Source organism: Barbatula barbatula (assembly GCF_947034865.1).
Source record: "Barbatula barbatula genome assembly, chromosome: 11".
In the NCBI taxonomy this organism is placed as follows: domain Eukaryota; kingdom Metazoa; phylum Chordata; class Actinopteri; order Cypriniformes; family Nemacheilidae; genus Barbatula; species Barbatula barbatula.
The window spans coordinates 16175285-16191866 of NC_136774.1; the positions used below are offsets into that span (position 1 = coordinate 16175285).

At 37.2% G+C, this 16582-nt stretch overlaps 3 protein-coding genes across 3 annotated transcripts; 1 reads left to right on the forward strand and 2 right to left on the reverse strand.

Annotated features, from left to right (window-relative positions):
- Nucleotides 1-149: 149 nt before the first annotated feature.
- On the reverse strand, nucleotides 150-4660 carry bbof1a (basal body orientation factor 1a; the record flags this gene model as incomplete). The annotated part of the gene is made up of 12 exons (XM_079468134.1): nucleotides 150-451; nucleotides 618-686; nucleotides 1090-1194; nucleotides 1904-2050; nucleotides 2162-2514; nucleotides 2667-2811; nucleotides 2982-3052; nucleotides 3300-3380; nucleotides 3470-3613; nucleotides 4056-4121; nucleotides 4251-4503; nucleotides 4584-4660. The coding sequence occupies 12 exons, from the start codon at nucleotides 4658-4660 to the stop codon at nucleotides 361-363; spliced, it is 1602 nt and encodes a 533-aa protein (XP_079324260.1). The 3' UTR covers nucleotides 150-360.
- On the reverse strand, nucleotides 4584-14406 carry elapor1 (endosome-lysosome associated apoptosis and autophagy regulator 1). Its single transcript, XM_079468003.1, has 22 exons — nucleotides 14203-14406; nucleotides 12100-12220; nucleotides 11271-11451; nucleotides 10874-11021; nucleotides 10682-10762; nucleotides 10393-10498; nucleotides 10156-10305; nucleotides 9483-9571; nucleotides 9150-9327; nucleotides 8900-9028; nucleotides 8638-8728; nucleotides 8416-8521; nucleotides 8073-8210; nucleotides 7653-7916; nucleotides 7390-7563; nucleotides 7111-7261; nucleotides 6919-7012; nucleotides 6688-6789; nucleotides 6279-6405; nucleotides 5944-6122; nucleotides 5617-5782; nucleotides 4584-5507 (listed from the first exon to the last, which is right to left on the reverse strand). The coding sequence occupies exons 1-22, from the start codon at nucleotides 14305-14307 to the stop codon at nucleotides 5439-5441; spliced, it is 2949 nt and encodes a 982-aa protein (XP_079324129.1). The 5' UTR covers nucleotides 14308-14406; the 3' UTR covers nucleotides 4584-5438.
- A 612-nt stretch (nucleotides 14407-15018) lies between these two features.
- Nucleotides 15019-16514, forward strand: cfap276 (cilia and flagella associated protein 276; the record flags this gene model as incomplete). Its single annotated transcript, XM_079468135.1, has 5 exons — nucleotides 15019-15096; nucleotides 15234-15347; nucleotides 15499-15608; nucleotides 15724-15860; nucleotides 15966-16514. 5 exons carry the CDS (start codon nucleotides 15019-15021, stop codon nucleotides 16034-16036), a joined length of 510 nt encoding a protein of 169 aa, XP_079324261.1. The 3' UTR covers nucleotides 16037-16514.
- Between the last annotated feature and the right edge of the window lie 68 nt (nucleotides 16515-16582).

The window sequence follows — 16582 nt, forward strand, 5'->3', positions numbered from 1 at the left end:
GAAACAAACACATTTCCTGAATGTTTTTATGTCACATTCCTAACGCTGGAATTTCCCATTTGTCCTCCTCTTATTTTTACAGTATAGAAAAGCTGTGAACAAATAAGATACAACATCATCAAGATACAGACTCCACTCTCAAAACAATACCGTATTTTAATATTATTTTATTTGAATGCATTTGCAAATACATTTAACCCTAAATCTAGCTGTGTTATATTCCTTGTCTTTTTAGGAAGATATTGCAACAGACCACAATGGTTATACAAATATTAGTAATTTATCATTATAAATCATTTCATAATTAATTTAGTATGTTTCCAATAAAATGTCTTAATATAATAACGGCAGAACAGTTTTTCAAATGGCCGGTAAGAAACAGGAGTCAGATGTCCTATTGGGCATTTGCATCTGTGTTAAAAAGGTCAGACTATGCTTGTCCTCTGTAAACCTGAAGACACAAAAATGGACAAACAGCAATAATTACAGAACATCTTTAAAACACCATAATTATAATAAATCACAATATTCCAAGCTGAAGTATCTATCTGGAGCATGCACCCTAAACAGAAAATGTCATATAGAAGCTAATGATTTCTCATGGTGTGCTGCCTTACCCTGCATTACTGTTGACCCGGATCCCCTCAGATAAGGAAGTTGGTAGAGCTGGGGGCTGAGCTGGTTTCCTGTCAGAGGGCGAATAAAAACATTGAACATTTTTAGAGAACTGTAGAAAACACAGAGTGAGGGTAATGTAACCTTGTGTTGTCTGTTGTTACACAACACATGACATATTTCGTTGAGTATTTGGCAAACTTAACCAGAAGTTGTGCAATGCAAAATATCAGTCTTATCACAGTCAGCGAAATTCTTAGAACTGCGGAATCAGGTTGCAATTTCATGAGTGACAACACATCTACAAATCACAACAAAACATCTCTGCAGGGGTTTTCCATGAATTTGGATCTGCCATTTCAGCAATTGCTTTCTATAAACCAAATGTTTTTTTTTTAAGAAAACACAATGACTCGTATTTGATCTTAAATGAAAGTGGTTGATTTCTGAGGTGAAATTACTTTAATTCCTTACCGTATTTTTTGCCCGTTTAAGTTAGCAAAGAGCACCTTAAGCAGTTTCTCTTTCTGCTCCCAGGTCAGATCAGAAACGTCCACACTGTAACTCTTCAAATTACTCCTAAAATGACATAGTGTTATTGCTCACGTATATCACCCCTAGCCCAGAACCCAGGCATATTTTAGCCTTTTAGTCCATGTCTATTAGCTTTAAAGTCTATCATATATTACAGTATTTTACTCGAATAAGTGGATCAAAAGCTGATTACTAAAGTGTTTCTTTCAAATATAATTTTTGGTCTCAAAAATTACAGCCACAGGAAAAGAATGAGAGACTGATCCAGTCTTGCCTTAAATCAGCATTTCTGGATCTATTGTGGCCATCTCAGTCCAGTGTCTGATGAATTTCATAATTACATTAGGAATGACAAAGTCACCCAACAACGATTTAAATAAGAGAATCCAAAAATCCAACATGGAAGTTAAAGACTTATTCAATTTTTTTTTTTTACTTTTAACTGATCCTAACAGGTAAAAATGTGTTTACAAATAGGCATGAGTTTGTTGTCTTTACATTATTTGACATCTGTAAGCTTAGCATCTTATTTGTCATTTTGACCCATTTGTCCAAAATAAATGCAATTTATTTGAGAGAATTATTGTCATGGGGAGGGAATTTGAGAGAATTATTGTCACTAGTTTACAGAATTATTTTTTCACTTAAATACTTACCTAGCAATTTCAGAAAAAATAAAAATTTCAAAGTCTGTATCTTGATAAGCAACACAATTAAAAAGTGCTTTTAAATGTGACAATAAAAACTTGCACACCATTTCTCCGCCTCTTCTAGGTCAGTGTGAACATCATTGGTGCTGGTGCTGTGTGGAACATTGGTGAAGGTCCGTATGCGAGGATATTCAGACCTTCCAGATCGAGCTTCACTCATTTTCCAACGAAAGGTCTTCAGAGCCTCTTGTCTGCAACATTATTGAGAACCTTCAGCTTGGTCTAATAACTATTATTTATTCCAAATCTTGACACAGCAAATGGAAGAAACTCGGACCTTCCTTTCCATAACATTATCTAACCTGTAATGTTGTTTTTCCGTTCTAATTTCAGTCCTCACATGGTCAAGGGCTTCATGAAAGAAGAGCTCGAGTTCTTTGCGCTGCTCAAGGATGCTCTTTGCTAGACGTTTCACTTGATCCAGCTCCTTCTCGCGAGCAGCTAGAAGCATTTCCAGCCTTCTAAGGTTTGTGATATCTTCCTTCATACTGACCATAGCACGCTGTTGCACTTCTTCCTTCTCCTGCTCAAACTCTCCTGCCATAATGCCAAGAGCTTGCTCAAGTGTGTCCAATTTAGCTTGGAGCTCGGAGATTTCATTTTGTTGGGCTCTGACCTGGGAATCAGCTTTCTTTCTCGTCAGTTCAGTTGTCTCCTGCAAACCAATGAGTTGGAAGTTCAGTATCATTAGACAGGTGCTAAAAACAATGCAAAGCCAAGCTCTGTTGCCATCTCATTCAAAACAATCATATATCGGTTTTTAAGTTGATGATATAATTTACTGTGAAATAACCAGGAAACTATCACCTTCTGTAAGGCAAGGGAGCGGCTCTTCTCTGTTAAAGCAATATTTCTCTTCTTCTGTTCTTCGGCCTCTTTTATATGGTAACTCAGTGCCTCGTTCAATCGCACATTCTCCTTGAAAACAGTATGTGATACTGCATCCAGCTGCCTGTTGAGAGCCACTTAAACTGATTAGACGCATGAATGCATTAACAAACACAAATCATACACATATACCAATCTTCCTTATACATGTCCCAAAGTTGCATATGCAATCTTTGACATATGCACCATTGGTCAGCAACTGGAATAAAATGAATGACAATAGGGATTGCTCACACAATGGCCTCATGATGTGCACGCTCTGCCAGCTGCGTGATCTTTTGCTCTGCTTCCTTCTCAAGGTGAATCTACAGCAGGAGATGTTGCAGACATGTCCATTGAGCGTAATATATTTAAATATATTACAGTATATATCTCATGGAAAGTAGCTATAGATTGATGTTAAAATTGTACTTAACATGATCGATATAAATATAACAAATATAAAAAGAAAAAATCACATTTGCTACAGTTCATAGAATATAATATTAAGAGTTATCTTTATCTATTTATTCCCATAGATCCCTAATATATTTCATAACTAGGTTTTCTCACCCTTGCAGTATGGAACCTGTACTGAGATCTCATCTGACTGTCGTTGTGTTTATTGTTAGCCACATACATTCTTTCTCTCAGCTGTGAGAAGAACAAAAAGCATTTTTACTTTTTATTTACTTATTTTGTCAGCTGTATGAATTTTCATATAGATATCATAGATGCGGTACACTTATCAGTTCTTCTTCCATATTGGCCTTTATTTTCCGGAAATGCTTGATGGTTACGAGCTCTCTGTGAGCCCTCTGGAAGTCTATTGACTTCTGCTTAAACATTTCTTCTAAAGCATCAATCTTCTTCATATATTCAGCCACCTGCAAGAGGCAGTCAATAGGAACTGAAAAAGGGTAAATTTCCTTGCATGAAAAGTGTAACCATGGATGCAATAGCTCCCCATACTGTACTGAAAGGGAAAGTTCACAGGAAAAAGAAAATTATTGCATCATTTATTTATGCTCATTCCAATCCAAACCTGTATGACTTTTTCCTTCTGCAGAACACAAAAGAAGATATTTTGAAGAATGTGGGTAACTAGCGTTGACTACCACACATAATAAACAAAGAATAAATATAAAACTAATAATTTTCTTCTCTTCCAAGGAAGAAAGAGTTAAACAATACAGGTTTAGAATATTAGGGAGAAGAAATGATGACCATTTTTTCCTTTTTGGGTGAATTATCCCTTTATGTTTGCTCCAGAAAGGGAGTTGCTCTCCGTAAAAAATGTGGATGATATTAATATATATAATTGCTTACCAAGAGATCTTTCTCATATGAGCCTTTTTCTTTCTCTTTATGCAATTCCTCTTGTAATGCTGCAATCTTAATGCACATCAGACAGGTTTACATGCATTTTATGAACATCATTTATTCATGAATATCCATACATATTTTTGTAGTTTTGTTTGAAAGAATCAGTAGCATCAGCGTTTATGACAAATGCAAACTAACCGTTGCTGTTTTTTCTCGATCTGTTCTCTTCAGAAAAGCAATGATATCGTCCGTGTCGTTCTCGTTTCTGTACTTCTGGTTCGCAAGCTCTTCGTTGGCTTTGGCGAGGGCGCGAGCAGCTTCACGATACTCCACACGCGAAAGTTCCGTGATCGTAAACTTCGCCTCCCATAACGCGGCGTTTGATTTGAACCTTTCGATCTCTGACTCCTTGTCGGCTTTTGACTCATGCTTGCCGTCTTTCTTACCTTTTCTGTGAATGTGTAATCAAAGATGACTATAATCATCTAATACCACTGACTATAGGTGCAAATAAATATTGTGCCTCCTCACCCTTTAACTTTGCTTCCTTTTTTCTTCGGCATCTTTCTGCTTTTTGGTGATGTTGGACCTTCACGGCGCGGGTTCATGCTTTCAATGACATCTTGTTTACAGTCGTTACTGTGGAAACGGTCAGTGTCAAAGCCACTGAATAATTGAAACTATATAAATAAATACTTTACAATGTATAACAAAAGATAGCCTATACGTGTTTATTGTTGTTTTTATTACTTGTTTGTCTTTAAAATAGTTACATGCAAGTATGCTTCACTTAATAAACAATACACTAGGTTTTTAGAGTAATGTATTCTGTAAGATAAAAAAGGCTTTTGAAAATCCAATAAATATAAAAGAGGCAAATCAACTGGGAGAAAATAATCACACAACATATAATATAAATGCCAGCATGAGAAAAATGTTTATAAAATAGGCTACTGTTTGTAGTGAATAAAAAAGGAAAAACTCACTACTCTAGATATGGCTTCAAATACGCATTCAACAACAAAACAACATCTTGTTGTTCCAAATTTTGAAAAAAATAGATAATTATGACATTAATTATAGACAGACGTGTTAAATAAATTATGTTTACTTGATTATCTATTAATGCATAATATAATAAACATATCTAAACATGACTAGATAAAAATGTGTTAGAACTGTTTGTACTTTTAAAAGCCATTAGACTTTTTGGTTTTACTTAATCCAGAGGAGACTCAAGAAATTCAATGCACATTTGAATAAGTTAGATGTTGAATTAGTATTTGTTTTGCTTAATTATTTGATATGACCTCATAGTCTTTTTGGAAAACCGCTATCGTTTTTTAAAACATGTTTTCAAATTTGGCCAAACATTTCCTGTTGATTCTAGTCCATCTCCATCTCCTGTACAGCTGAGGATTTCAGAGGAACAGAATCAAAGCCATCTGATGTTCTCTGTAAAAGAAAAAAACTTTATTTTATAATCAGACAATTCAATTGAGACCACAGGACTCCTAAATATTAGACTGTGTCCAGTTTGTATTAGCCTGTCTTGTGACCTCACCTCTCTGGAAAATGACTTGATTTTAGTAAAGAAAGATTTCTTTGAGAGGTAGATGAGGTCATCTTCTGCATCTTCTCCCTCCATGATGGCACAGCTATCTGCAGCTGGTAGTTCACACTCTTTATCTCCTGCAGTCATCATTAGCTTTGAGTATTTATACTGCAGCCTATAGAGAGGGAACAATTTCTTCTTATTATTAATGTTTTCTCCCTACAAAAAAATATATATAAAATAAATGAACCGCACGACTGAACTAAATGTAACTTTCAGCAAGTTTGTGGCAGGCGCTTTGTCAAAAGTGACTTGTTGCATTCAGATGACTCTCACTTGCGTGTTCTTTTCCAGAAGTAGCAGCTGATGGTAATGAGCAATACGGCGGACACAGTTCCAACAGAGACGCCAAACTTCAGCCAGAAGTCCAAAGTCACACAGGCGCTGACCTTCTGTGGTGGCAGGTCCACCCCACCTGTGCATCTCAGAGGCTGCTGCCACACATAGGTGGTCCTCTGAACCACATATTTTAGCTGTTAATCTTGACTTTAAAGTACTTTACAGGTTTTAAACCAACCAACACACAGAATCAATGAGAAACTACGTATTTGTGAAATACGACCGGAGATCAGGTTAATTCAGTCATTGTGTGGTTTATTGTGTTGACATACCTGGATTCCTTGGATACAGGCACTAACAATCTCCTTATAGTTCCTCTCTGAGCAGAGAGGACACGCATGCTGGGAACGCCACAGGAAATGAAAAGAGCAGCCATCACATGTGCCTTCTGAGCAATTACTGCACCCAAATTACACAGAAAGAGAAAGAGAGAGAAATACCATTTAAGAGATATTTAAAAAGCATTGCAGCACCATGTGCTGTTGCAAAGTTTGACTACAGTTGCAGTTTCTCGCTCTCACCACTGGATGTCAGATCTACAACTGAAAATCAGTATTACACTTTTTCGGGTCCAAACCTATACAATATCAACCAGACACACATTGACTTTTATATCAATGTCTAGATCAGAGTAACTTTTGCCCTAATCAAAAAGCGAATAAACCTTTTTCCACAATGTACCTTGGTAAGAAAATTTGGTCTTTCAGTGTTACAGTAGGATCACATCGAAGCCTGACAGAGGTTGATCTTCCATTTTTACAGGCTTGTGTTGTTTCTATAGATCTGTTGACACAGAACATATCTTTACATATACTAAAATGAGGTCTAAAAATGTCACATAGTAAAAGCACATGAATAGACAGAGCCGTCAAAATAGTTTAGTGAAAGCATGCATTCTGTATTCTGGTTTACCTATAGTAAAATATGACATCAGGCAGCTTAGATTTAGAGGGGAAGTAGCTGTCGAAAGATGAAATGTCAACGAGTTTGGAGTCAGTTGTCACTCCTGAAAATTAAAAACATTGTATTTGCAATAGAACGACAATTACATATTTATTTTACTATATTATTTTAAAGCAATATCAAAGCAGCAGAAGCATTTACCGATTAAAGTGTCTCCAATACTGAAAGGTTGAGAGGACACAACACTCTGACCCCTGACCTCAGAAGGCACTAGAGTGGACCGACAGATGTAGCCCTTCACTTCTCTCTTACTCTCAGTCACATTTTCAACACAGGATGCAAGACCCCTGTCCTAGATGTAGTACACATGATGAGAGAATTTTCGGTGTCATTCTAAGGTGCCAACAATTCACTTTCCTAAATATATTTTTGCAAACTTAAGTCATTCAAAAACCTAGCTGGTCTCCTTCATACTCTCACCTGTGTCCCACAGAGCATAACACTGAAATGGTGAACGTACTGCAGCCCTTTACTGGTGAATCGTGGAGTGCTCTGGAATTCTGTAACACTTGCCAAAGGAGAGAAATCATAGTGCAGGAACTCTCCTTTATGTAACAGTGCTAAAGTACAGTCACTAATACACGCTGAACGGCCCTGCAAACACAGAGGACAAATGTATGTGTCAGTGAATATATAAAATAGTTCGTGAGAGAAATTAGTATTAGAGAAAGAAGTGGTCTTACTTTATTACTGGCAGTATTCGGACCACAAAGAAGGCAGGCTTGCTCTCCTATTGGCTGCTCAGGTCTGATGATGGTGTTAGCGGAACAGCTTTTACACATTCCAGTGCCATTTAACATGTAGTGGCCTGAGGGGCAGGGCACGCAGGCCGAGTCTGTGCCAGAGGCTGCCAGAGCACACTGTCGACATTCTGAAGCCACACCCCTGATCACATTGGAGATGTGAACAGAGTAGATCTTAGCAAAGTCAGAGCTGTATTCACTTTCCTGTAACAGACAGACAGCTTCAGTTGAACAATTTAAGAGGAGAAACGGAACAAAGAAGATGTTCATCTTTTAACCAATAATGCTGTTGTCTAGTTAGAAATGAAAATATTAAGATGAGTAAGAAAAATTAGATTTATTTGTAGATCTTGGTCTCACCATGCTAAAGGTCCCAGTGCGCTGAAAACCCCAGGTGAAGCTGACAGTGCTGTTGCTCTTAATAAGATAAGAGTAGGACTGCTTGCCTATGGTACCGCTCCAACTCTCCACGATCATATTATTCCTTTCATTCTGCCCCTGCAGAAAAATGGAGATTAAAATCTTTTTTTAAAGCCTCATAATTATGTACATTTATACATTAAAAACGAAAAACGAAATGTCTCATAACTGTTCCGCAGCTGTGTACATTTATATATTCACATATATACAAGTTTTAATTTAATTATGTAGTATAATTTACCTTTAATGAACTGTAAAATAAAATGTGGATTGTCATACTCACAGCCATGAAATGCAGTTTGCAATCAGCTGTACACTTCGTTTCAAACACAAATGTTATTTTTGAAAGTTCAACTCTTTCGTTGTCTTTAAATAGAGAATGAGGCAAGCTGGAAAAAGAAAATTATTACGTTAATTTTCTTTATTATCAGCTATTTACTTTCAATGTGTAGTTGCAGATAACAACCATTGGGGGCAGTCGTATGCTGGGATTTCATCTGCTCACCTGTATCCGGGTACTTGGAGCGTCAACAGCATGAAGTCGGAGTCCTGATCACTTGGTGTGGTATAGATGTATTCACCTGCTACCTCCCAGCCTGTTCAAATAAAAGACCTCTGAAGCAAAGCGTCCTCGGCACAACCCTTTAATACTCTGAACATGAACATCTGTAGTGGTATGTGGTTCCATTTTGAAGGCAGTCATGGGCATGTGTGTGTCATTGATGTGGTGGATGTATCTGCATTGAGCAGTGCGAGATGATATTTACCTGTGGTCCTGTCAGTACTGCTGTATTCTACACTAAAGACAGAACTTCTCATGTTACTGGGCATCCTGTTCCACCATTTATACTCGAAACCCACGACAGGTTCCATTCCGGCGGGACACTCAGAGCATTCTGAACGCATGTAACAAATGTGTCACTGAGCATCAAACAAGCTTCTTTAAAACACATTTATTCATTCAATATAATTAATAATGAATTAGGCTACATTTGTAGCGCTTGTGTGTGGTCATACCTGTTCCATTTGAATAGAAGCCATGTGGGCAGGGTTCACAGGTGGAGGTGTTGCTGGAGAAGAATCCTGGATTGCAGGGTGGGCAGTCCATCATCTCACCTGAGGCTGGGAGCTGGATCGCCCCATTTGCACTCTCGCTGCAGATCTTGGGCTCGATCCACTTGAACATAAGCTGTGTCTAGAGGTACACCAGAAAACAAATGGGGACAATGAATCGAACTACCGGACAGTAGACCTTTATATCTGAATTTTATTGTAATAATAAACTGACTGCTTTAATTTGTGTTTTCTGACTAGAAGTACATGTGAACAGAAGTGTCTTTGCTGTTGTACCTGGCCTCTTGAGTCACATGGTGTGTGAGTATAGAAGTAATCGCTTTGTTTGCAGTGTGGCCGCTGTAAACAGCTTCCAGATCCAATCCCTGGAGTAACACGCACACACACACACACACACACACAGGAGAGAAAAATAGCCAGTGGCATTAGGAAAAAACACACACTCATTTAGATAAAGTGATAAAACACACCTCTCCAGTAGGCAAATCCCATAGCGTATGAGCACTGGGATGTTCAAGTCATTTACATAACAACTTACTTTCGTTTGACCTCATTAAAATGTTTCGTGACATCTATGTAAATGTAACATTCAAAGCCCATAGTCTTTCACTAAATGCTGTCTAAAATACGTATATATTTCCTGTTTTAATTGTGTTGTAATTTTGTTCATCTAACCACTAAATGTATATCAATTATATTAGTGACAGACATAACTTGTTTTGTGTTCTATTTAGTATTTAGCATTTTGTTTATAAAACTGTATGAACAGTAGTGAAAGGTTAAAAATGAGATTTTGAATCAGTATTATGTGGACTCAGACTGTATGAACAGTACAGTACATAACCGTTCAGCTACATGCAAATATACTTCAACAAACTTTAAGCTACGAAAAAAGTGATATTGAGCACACAGAGCTATTTATCTATGAAAATGTTCACGCAACACACACCTGAGTATGTATCTGCTTCACATGGCTGGCATGCCGTGGCTCCTTTATTAGAGTAAGAATTAACAGCACATGGGATGCAGCGAGAGGCTCCTGGCTTATCACTGTACGTGCCAGGCTTACAGTGAAAACATTCAGATGTATAAGAGACACCTATAAAAAGCACAACAGATTTGTGTTTTCAGAATACATCAAATGTTTATTTGAGGAGACGTCCAAATATTTGTAATAGATAAAAACCTGAAATTGCAATGTTCTTCAGTAGAACTGGTTTGGCAGAGCTTCCAGCCAGAGAGAAACCTGTAGTCCTCCAGTACAATACATTGTTTCCACTACTCAGCTGCACCTGATCATAAAGAAAAAAGATTGTCTTGAGGCGTTCACATGTTGGTACTGCTATCATTATTGATACATTTCATTGAATCTCCAATCAATCGTTTTTGTGTGTTTTGTTTTCACTAAAACATTAGTATGATTCTTAAAGCATCTGAATTATTTAAAATGTGGCAAATGTTACACATAAACTTACATAGTGATATTCCCAGTCACTTTTTGATAATGTCATCCAGCGATTTACAGAATCTGTTGACTGGCACTGGTCATTCTGAACCTACAAACACACACACATGTATACGTGTATTGTTTATGCCAAAAAGATTTGTCAAAAATCTTAAAATATGACACTTAGGTCATGTCTGCAATGTGATTATATAGAACTTACATAGAACTCAAAAAAGATGCTGTTGTCTGGGTAGAGGTACTGGAAAGACACAGAACCAGGTTTCTTCAGACTCACAGCGTAGGAAAGAGTGGAGGAACACTCATCTGTGTTTGAGGCAATGTAGTCACCTTTCGGGATCCACGTTGAACTACATTATAAACATTGAATCCCTATTAAACCTATTTTTTTAAATGTCTGTTCTCCATTTAAAAAATACATTTCACTTTAATGTCATCTATCTTATTCAAGGTTACCAGTCGAGCACTTTCATATCTGAAATTACATTTTTAGTGAAAGTTAAATGGCTCAACCAACCACTTGATCTTGAATTTAATCAGAACAAACACTTTGTGTTTGCATATCCTGAATACAGTTTTTTCATGTATGAGTCACTCACTTAGAGCAATTTGCGGAAGAATCTCCTTTACTCATATCGATGCCATGGCTGATGAAGCCTGTGGGCAGACTGTCCCATTCATCAAAGGCAACTCCCGTGCCTAAAGAGTAGGTCCCCGCGACACATTTTTGACACTCCTGAGTCCTCATGTCCAGAAATTCTCCCTCATTACAGGTGAACGCTGAAAGGGGGAGCAGTACGAGGTTAGAGAAAAGGTAATAACCTTAATAGCGTCCCGTAATAAAACAGGAGCAAAAAAAAGGTTGGAAACTCTTTACTGGGAGCACTGGGGAGTTTATTTTGTTTATTCACAGTGGCAGAGCACATTAATTAACATAACTGTAAATGAGCCAGAATTAGCCAAAAAGGCTATTTTTCATCTGTTGACCCTTGACAGAATGTTAAAATATCATCCTAACATCAAAAGCAAAGCATCACATAAAGTGATGTACACACAAAGACATTGTAAAACACATAATAATGTAAATATATGATTCTATGGAAATCATATTACAATCCTCCAAGGTTAAAGGGATAGTTCAGCCAAAAATGAACATTCTGTAATTATTACTCACCCTCTTGTCATTTCAGTCCTTTATGAATTTCTTCCCCAAACACAAAATAATATATTTTAAAGAATGTTGCTAACGGCAGTATACCCATTAACTGTATGTAGACAAAACCAATGCAGATGAATGGGTACCGCAATTGTTTGGTTACCAAAATTCTTCAAAATATCTTGGTTGGTTAAAGGATTTATATTTTTGGGAGAAATATCCCTTTAATACAAGAGGTAAGGACTGCACTTGTGAGAGTTTGAGATACTCACTGCATTTGGTGCCTTTGACTGGATCGGGTAAACCCGTACAGGTTTCTGGTTTGTTGGGTATCGCCACTCTCCATCGAGAGCCCAATACATCACAGTCTGTGTATTCAAAATGGTAATCAGACTGCAAAGTAATGAAACACAAAGCAACTTAAGAAATGTCTTAAGAAAGAAAAGTTTAGTTTGAGACTTTAGAGCTTGGTTAAAGGCAGAATTGACACTCATTTGGAAACAAGCTACAGGATTACATACTCAGAGATGTTAGTTGACACTAGTCAGCGTTCTAGTAATCACTTATTATCGGTATTAAGGTTTAAGTCCTGTTAAAAGACTAACAAAAACATTAGTAAAATGTTTGGTTTTGCTTAATATCTCACTTTGGCTAAATTTGTTGCAGTAGCAGGCTTCTCTTTAAAAACAGCCTCAATTTTACTGTGTCAGATCAATATTTACATAGCCTGACCCACCCACTGTGATGAAGTACTTCAAGGATGTCTTCGTATCATTCTCTAAACAAACAGCCTTCTGCATGTATTATTTACTCATCATTATGGGAAAGGGGAGAGGCTGATAAAATAAAATCTTCTGTAAATAATAGGTAACTCTTCCAAACATCCTTATTTATCCTTATGTACCTTCTTACATGATCATCAAGCTTAAAAGGGTGTTCCTTCAATCAAATAGTTGTTTACACTCTAAATGGTTAGTAGATGTTGACAGACAACTCCTCTTAATAGCTGCAAAACAAGGCGGTTTAATTAACCTGACTGACCAGCACGGGTAAGAATAAGATTAATAGTTAACAAAACCTTACCGTAATGGGGCAAGGGACCAGGCACTATAGGTTCTTTGTGTTAGTGCAGCTACATTAGTAATGTTTCAGAGAGAGAGCAAGAGAGAAATGTTCAGGTGTCCTTAACAAGCGGTACACAGCGTAATCCCCACATCCATATAAATGTAGACAACCAAGGCAACAAAACAGAGTGACATTTGTTTCCATGGTATCCCCTTTGGTCAGATTAGCTGATGAGTCTTTTACACCCACAGAAAACATGTTCGGTCTGTGATGTCAGGGTCAGTGGCCAGGTCTCTGTACCTTTTTTAGATGTTGTTTTAACACCCAATCATAAGGATGGTATCCATGTGAATCTTTGCAGCTGTACAGGTTCTACATAAACCATCAACCTGTCCCTGTTATGTAATATAAATATTATCTGCAATTTAATTCTGGTATGGTAATTCCAATAGCAAGAATGTTTTAAGCTTTTGGTAAACTGGAGATGAAAGGCAGTACCCATACAGGTAGAGCAATACAGCAGCTTGTCTAGAGCAGATGTCCTTTTCACACTGCTATCATAGGACAACGGACAAGCTTATCTGGATTTGATAAGGTACTTGAGCACCCCAGTCCCATGAAAATGCTCACTCTTATTCAAACATGACCTCGAGGAAACCGTGAACATGAGGAAATGTAAAGGACAATTGATGAAGGAATGAGATTCTTTAAAAATGAGTATATGTCCAAGGAAAAGGCAGATGAAACCATGTGTCAAACAAACACTTTTAGTTTCTAAACTATATAGGCCACATTACTTTTTTACACCTTAGGTAATTGGTGATTCACAGTTCTAGAACTCATAATTCCATGCTAAGGTTACATTTACGTAAAGTGTTTTTAAACACAGTTTAAAGTTAAATATATAGGTTTTAAACTTTCATGAGCATCCTGTAACATTATAATTGGTGTTGCAGACAATTACATTAAAAGTTTGTAACAGTCTATTTCTTATAAGTTATACATTCCACAAAGCACTTTGACAGCAACAATTTTCTATACATTAGAGAAATTACTGGCCTTGTAACGTTATTATGTTTTCTGTAGATAAAATTAAATATTCCATCAGCAATGTAAAAAGAACAAAGCATTACCTGCACAAAAAAATGTATTAACTAAATATGAGATTTGTCAATATGTAGTACAGTTAAAATACATAGGCCTAATGTGGTTCCAGCAGTAAGATTTAAAAGCAAGTTAAAATATTATTCATAATGACATATTCACGTGAAGTCTAAACAGAAAAGCTGTATAAGGCTGTTGTATCCTACCTCTTTACAGCTGGGCAATTCCGTTGCCTCTGTTAAAAGTAAGAGCCATAAACTGAAAAATATGGAATACATTCTAACAAAAAAAAGCACATATCTTAAAAACATCGCTGTGTGTTTCCTGCACCTGTTCGACAAAACAGAAGAGCTTCGTTCTGTTTATAACGCTGCGCTTTTTATCCGGACACTATTTGCACTACACGCGCCACTCGCTCAGCTCTGAGCTCTCCTATTGGTCAGCCTCTTGTTGTGCCTGAGAAATTAAATGTAAAAACACTTCTATAACGCTTTTCTCAATTTTGCATTGATGTTTGTATGCACTTACAGAATAAGCAGTTTAGCATACATTTTAAGAATTTTTATGAACCAGGAAAATTATAAAATACACGGAAAGTACTACAAGGGTATCGATTTATTTTAAGTCAAGTTATTAGCACGTACATTGCATTAGTGAATACAGCATAAATGTTTTATTCTGCCTTTAATTTAAAAGAAACATGTCATTATTAGAAAATCAGATAAAAAACAGAAAAAAATTGAAAACATTAGTCTAAAGCGCCGCATAAGATGCTAACGATGCAGTTGTTCATTTGAGCGGTACTTAAAATAGACCAAATGTTGTTCTTATTAACATTTACATTAACTTTAAGGAAACTATCACATGTGAGTTTACATTTTTAACGCCTCGCGCTGTGTGGTGCGCCAGAACGGACCGTTTCTAAGCAACAGTGTGAGGGACAACACAGTTGCTCGTCAAAAACATCCCAAACCACCGATCTGTAACATTCCTTAGGACTCATCTGGATATATTGTGGGAATATGCCAGGAGAACGAGATCCTTTCCCGTTCCCGCGATATGAGAACGATTATACATTCACAGGGAGTAAACAAGTTCAGGTAGTTTACTGATTTTAAACGTTTTAAAATAGCCTTTTACTAAATCTTATAGTTAGTTCGTCCATAGTACAGCTGATATTCAAGCATACTCTACTGGCATATTTTATCAAGATGTTTCTCGCTACTTTCTAAACTAGAAAATGGCCTATGAACCAACCCATCTTGCCCAAAATGATGACCCGTGGAGGAGGCTCTATAACACATCAACAATGTCTAGCTCCCGTCGAACCGTCTTTCATTGTGACACTACAGTGAGTTGACTTTCCATTCTGTGGCTTTACATGACATGATACAAGGCCAGTTTTTACATAAAATAGAATATACGTGCATCTCTAATACATATTAAATGACTGGATTTGGAAACACGGTTTTCAATTCATTGACTGATAAATCTGTTACTAGGCAGCACGAGATAGTCTCGACATTCATCTAAAATCGATATATGATCATCATCTAGGATTATTTCCGAAAAAGAACCAAACTGTTGCACAAAAGGTTTCCGATGACCATGGGTGAGCACTTTAATCCTAACTACATTTTTATAAATGTCCTTCTAAATGGTAAACAATCACATTGCACAAACAACGCATGCGTACGTTACTTTGTTTTATTTCTCGTACCGTCTAGTAATGATGGTGATTATTTCCCAAACAAGACACCGAAAAAGAATTCTGGAGCTCCAGTGTGTGAGATCTCAAACAAAGGAATAAAAGTGTGGATCGACACTCAGAGAGCATCAATACACAGTACTAAAGGGACGATCGGTGGGATTTGTTTTTTATTAACACACACATTTATGAATGGGTTTCAAATCACAGGCGGTTTGATATTGTATTGTGTGACTTATCACAGTGCATTTTTTATTACAGAGTCTCACCACGCGGCCTCCACAAACAGGGGCTACTCGAGGAAGCACGATGGCGGATTTTACTCCACGTAAAACAAATACATCAAAGAACGAAGCCTGACCAGTGGAGAATTATCATACACTTTGGACGTGCAAAATAAAATAAATTATACCGGTTTGATCTCTTCTTTAATGGAAACGTGTTACATTACAGTGCAGCAACCATAGTTTACGGAAATCCGATCAGGTTAACCGTAACTCCAGGACTCACTTTTAAAAGTTATGGTAAGATCAGAATCGCCGTAATACTCACTGAGCAAACAGAGAAACACTGGGTCGAGACCCAGTAACCAGTTTGCTCTAGTATATCTGATCGATTCATCATTTCCTACCACAGCTTAAACTGTGGCTGCCCCGAATTATGAAAATGCCTAACGATCATCGCAACAAAAGCTCACGAGTCGGTTATTATCATCTCTGAATCCGAGCAGGGCAACTAGGATCCGATCAAATAAGATCACGGTGTAGATTTTTTTAAACACAAAAGAAGACTAACATTCACTCACACAAACATCACACACTCACTTCACAGACACGACTTACATTCAAATGACCTAACTTCCTGTTTGACGTCAGTAA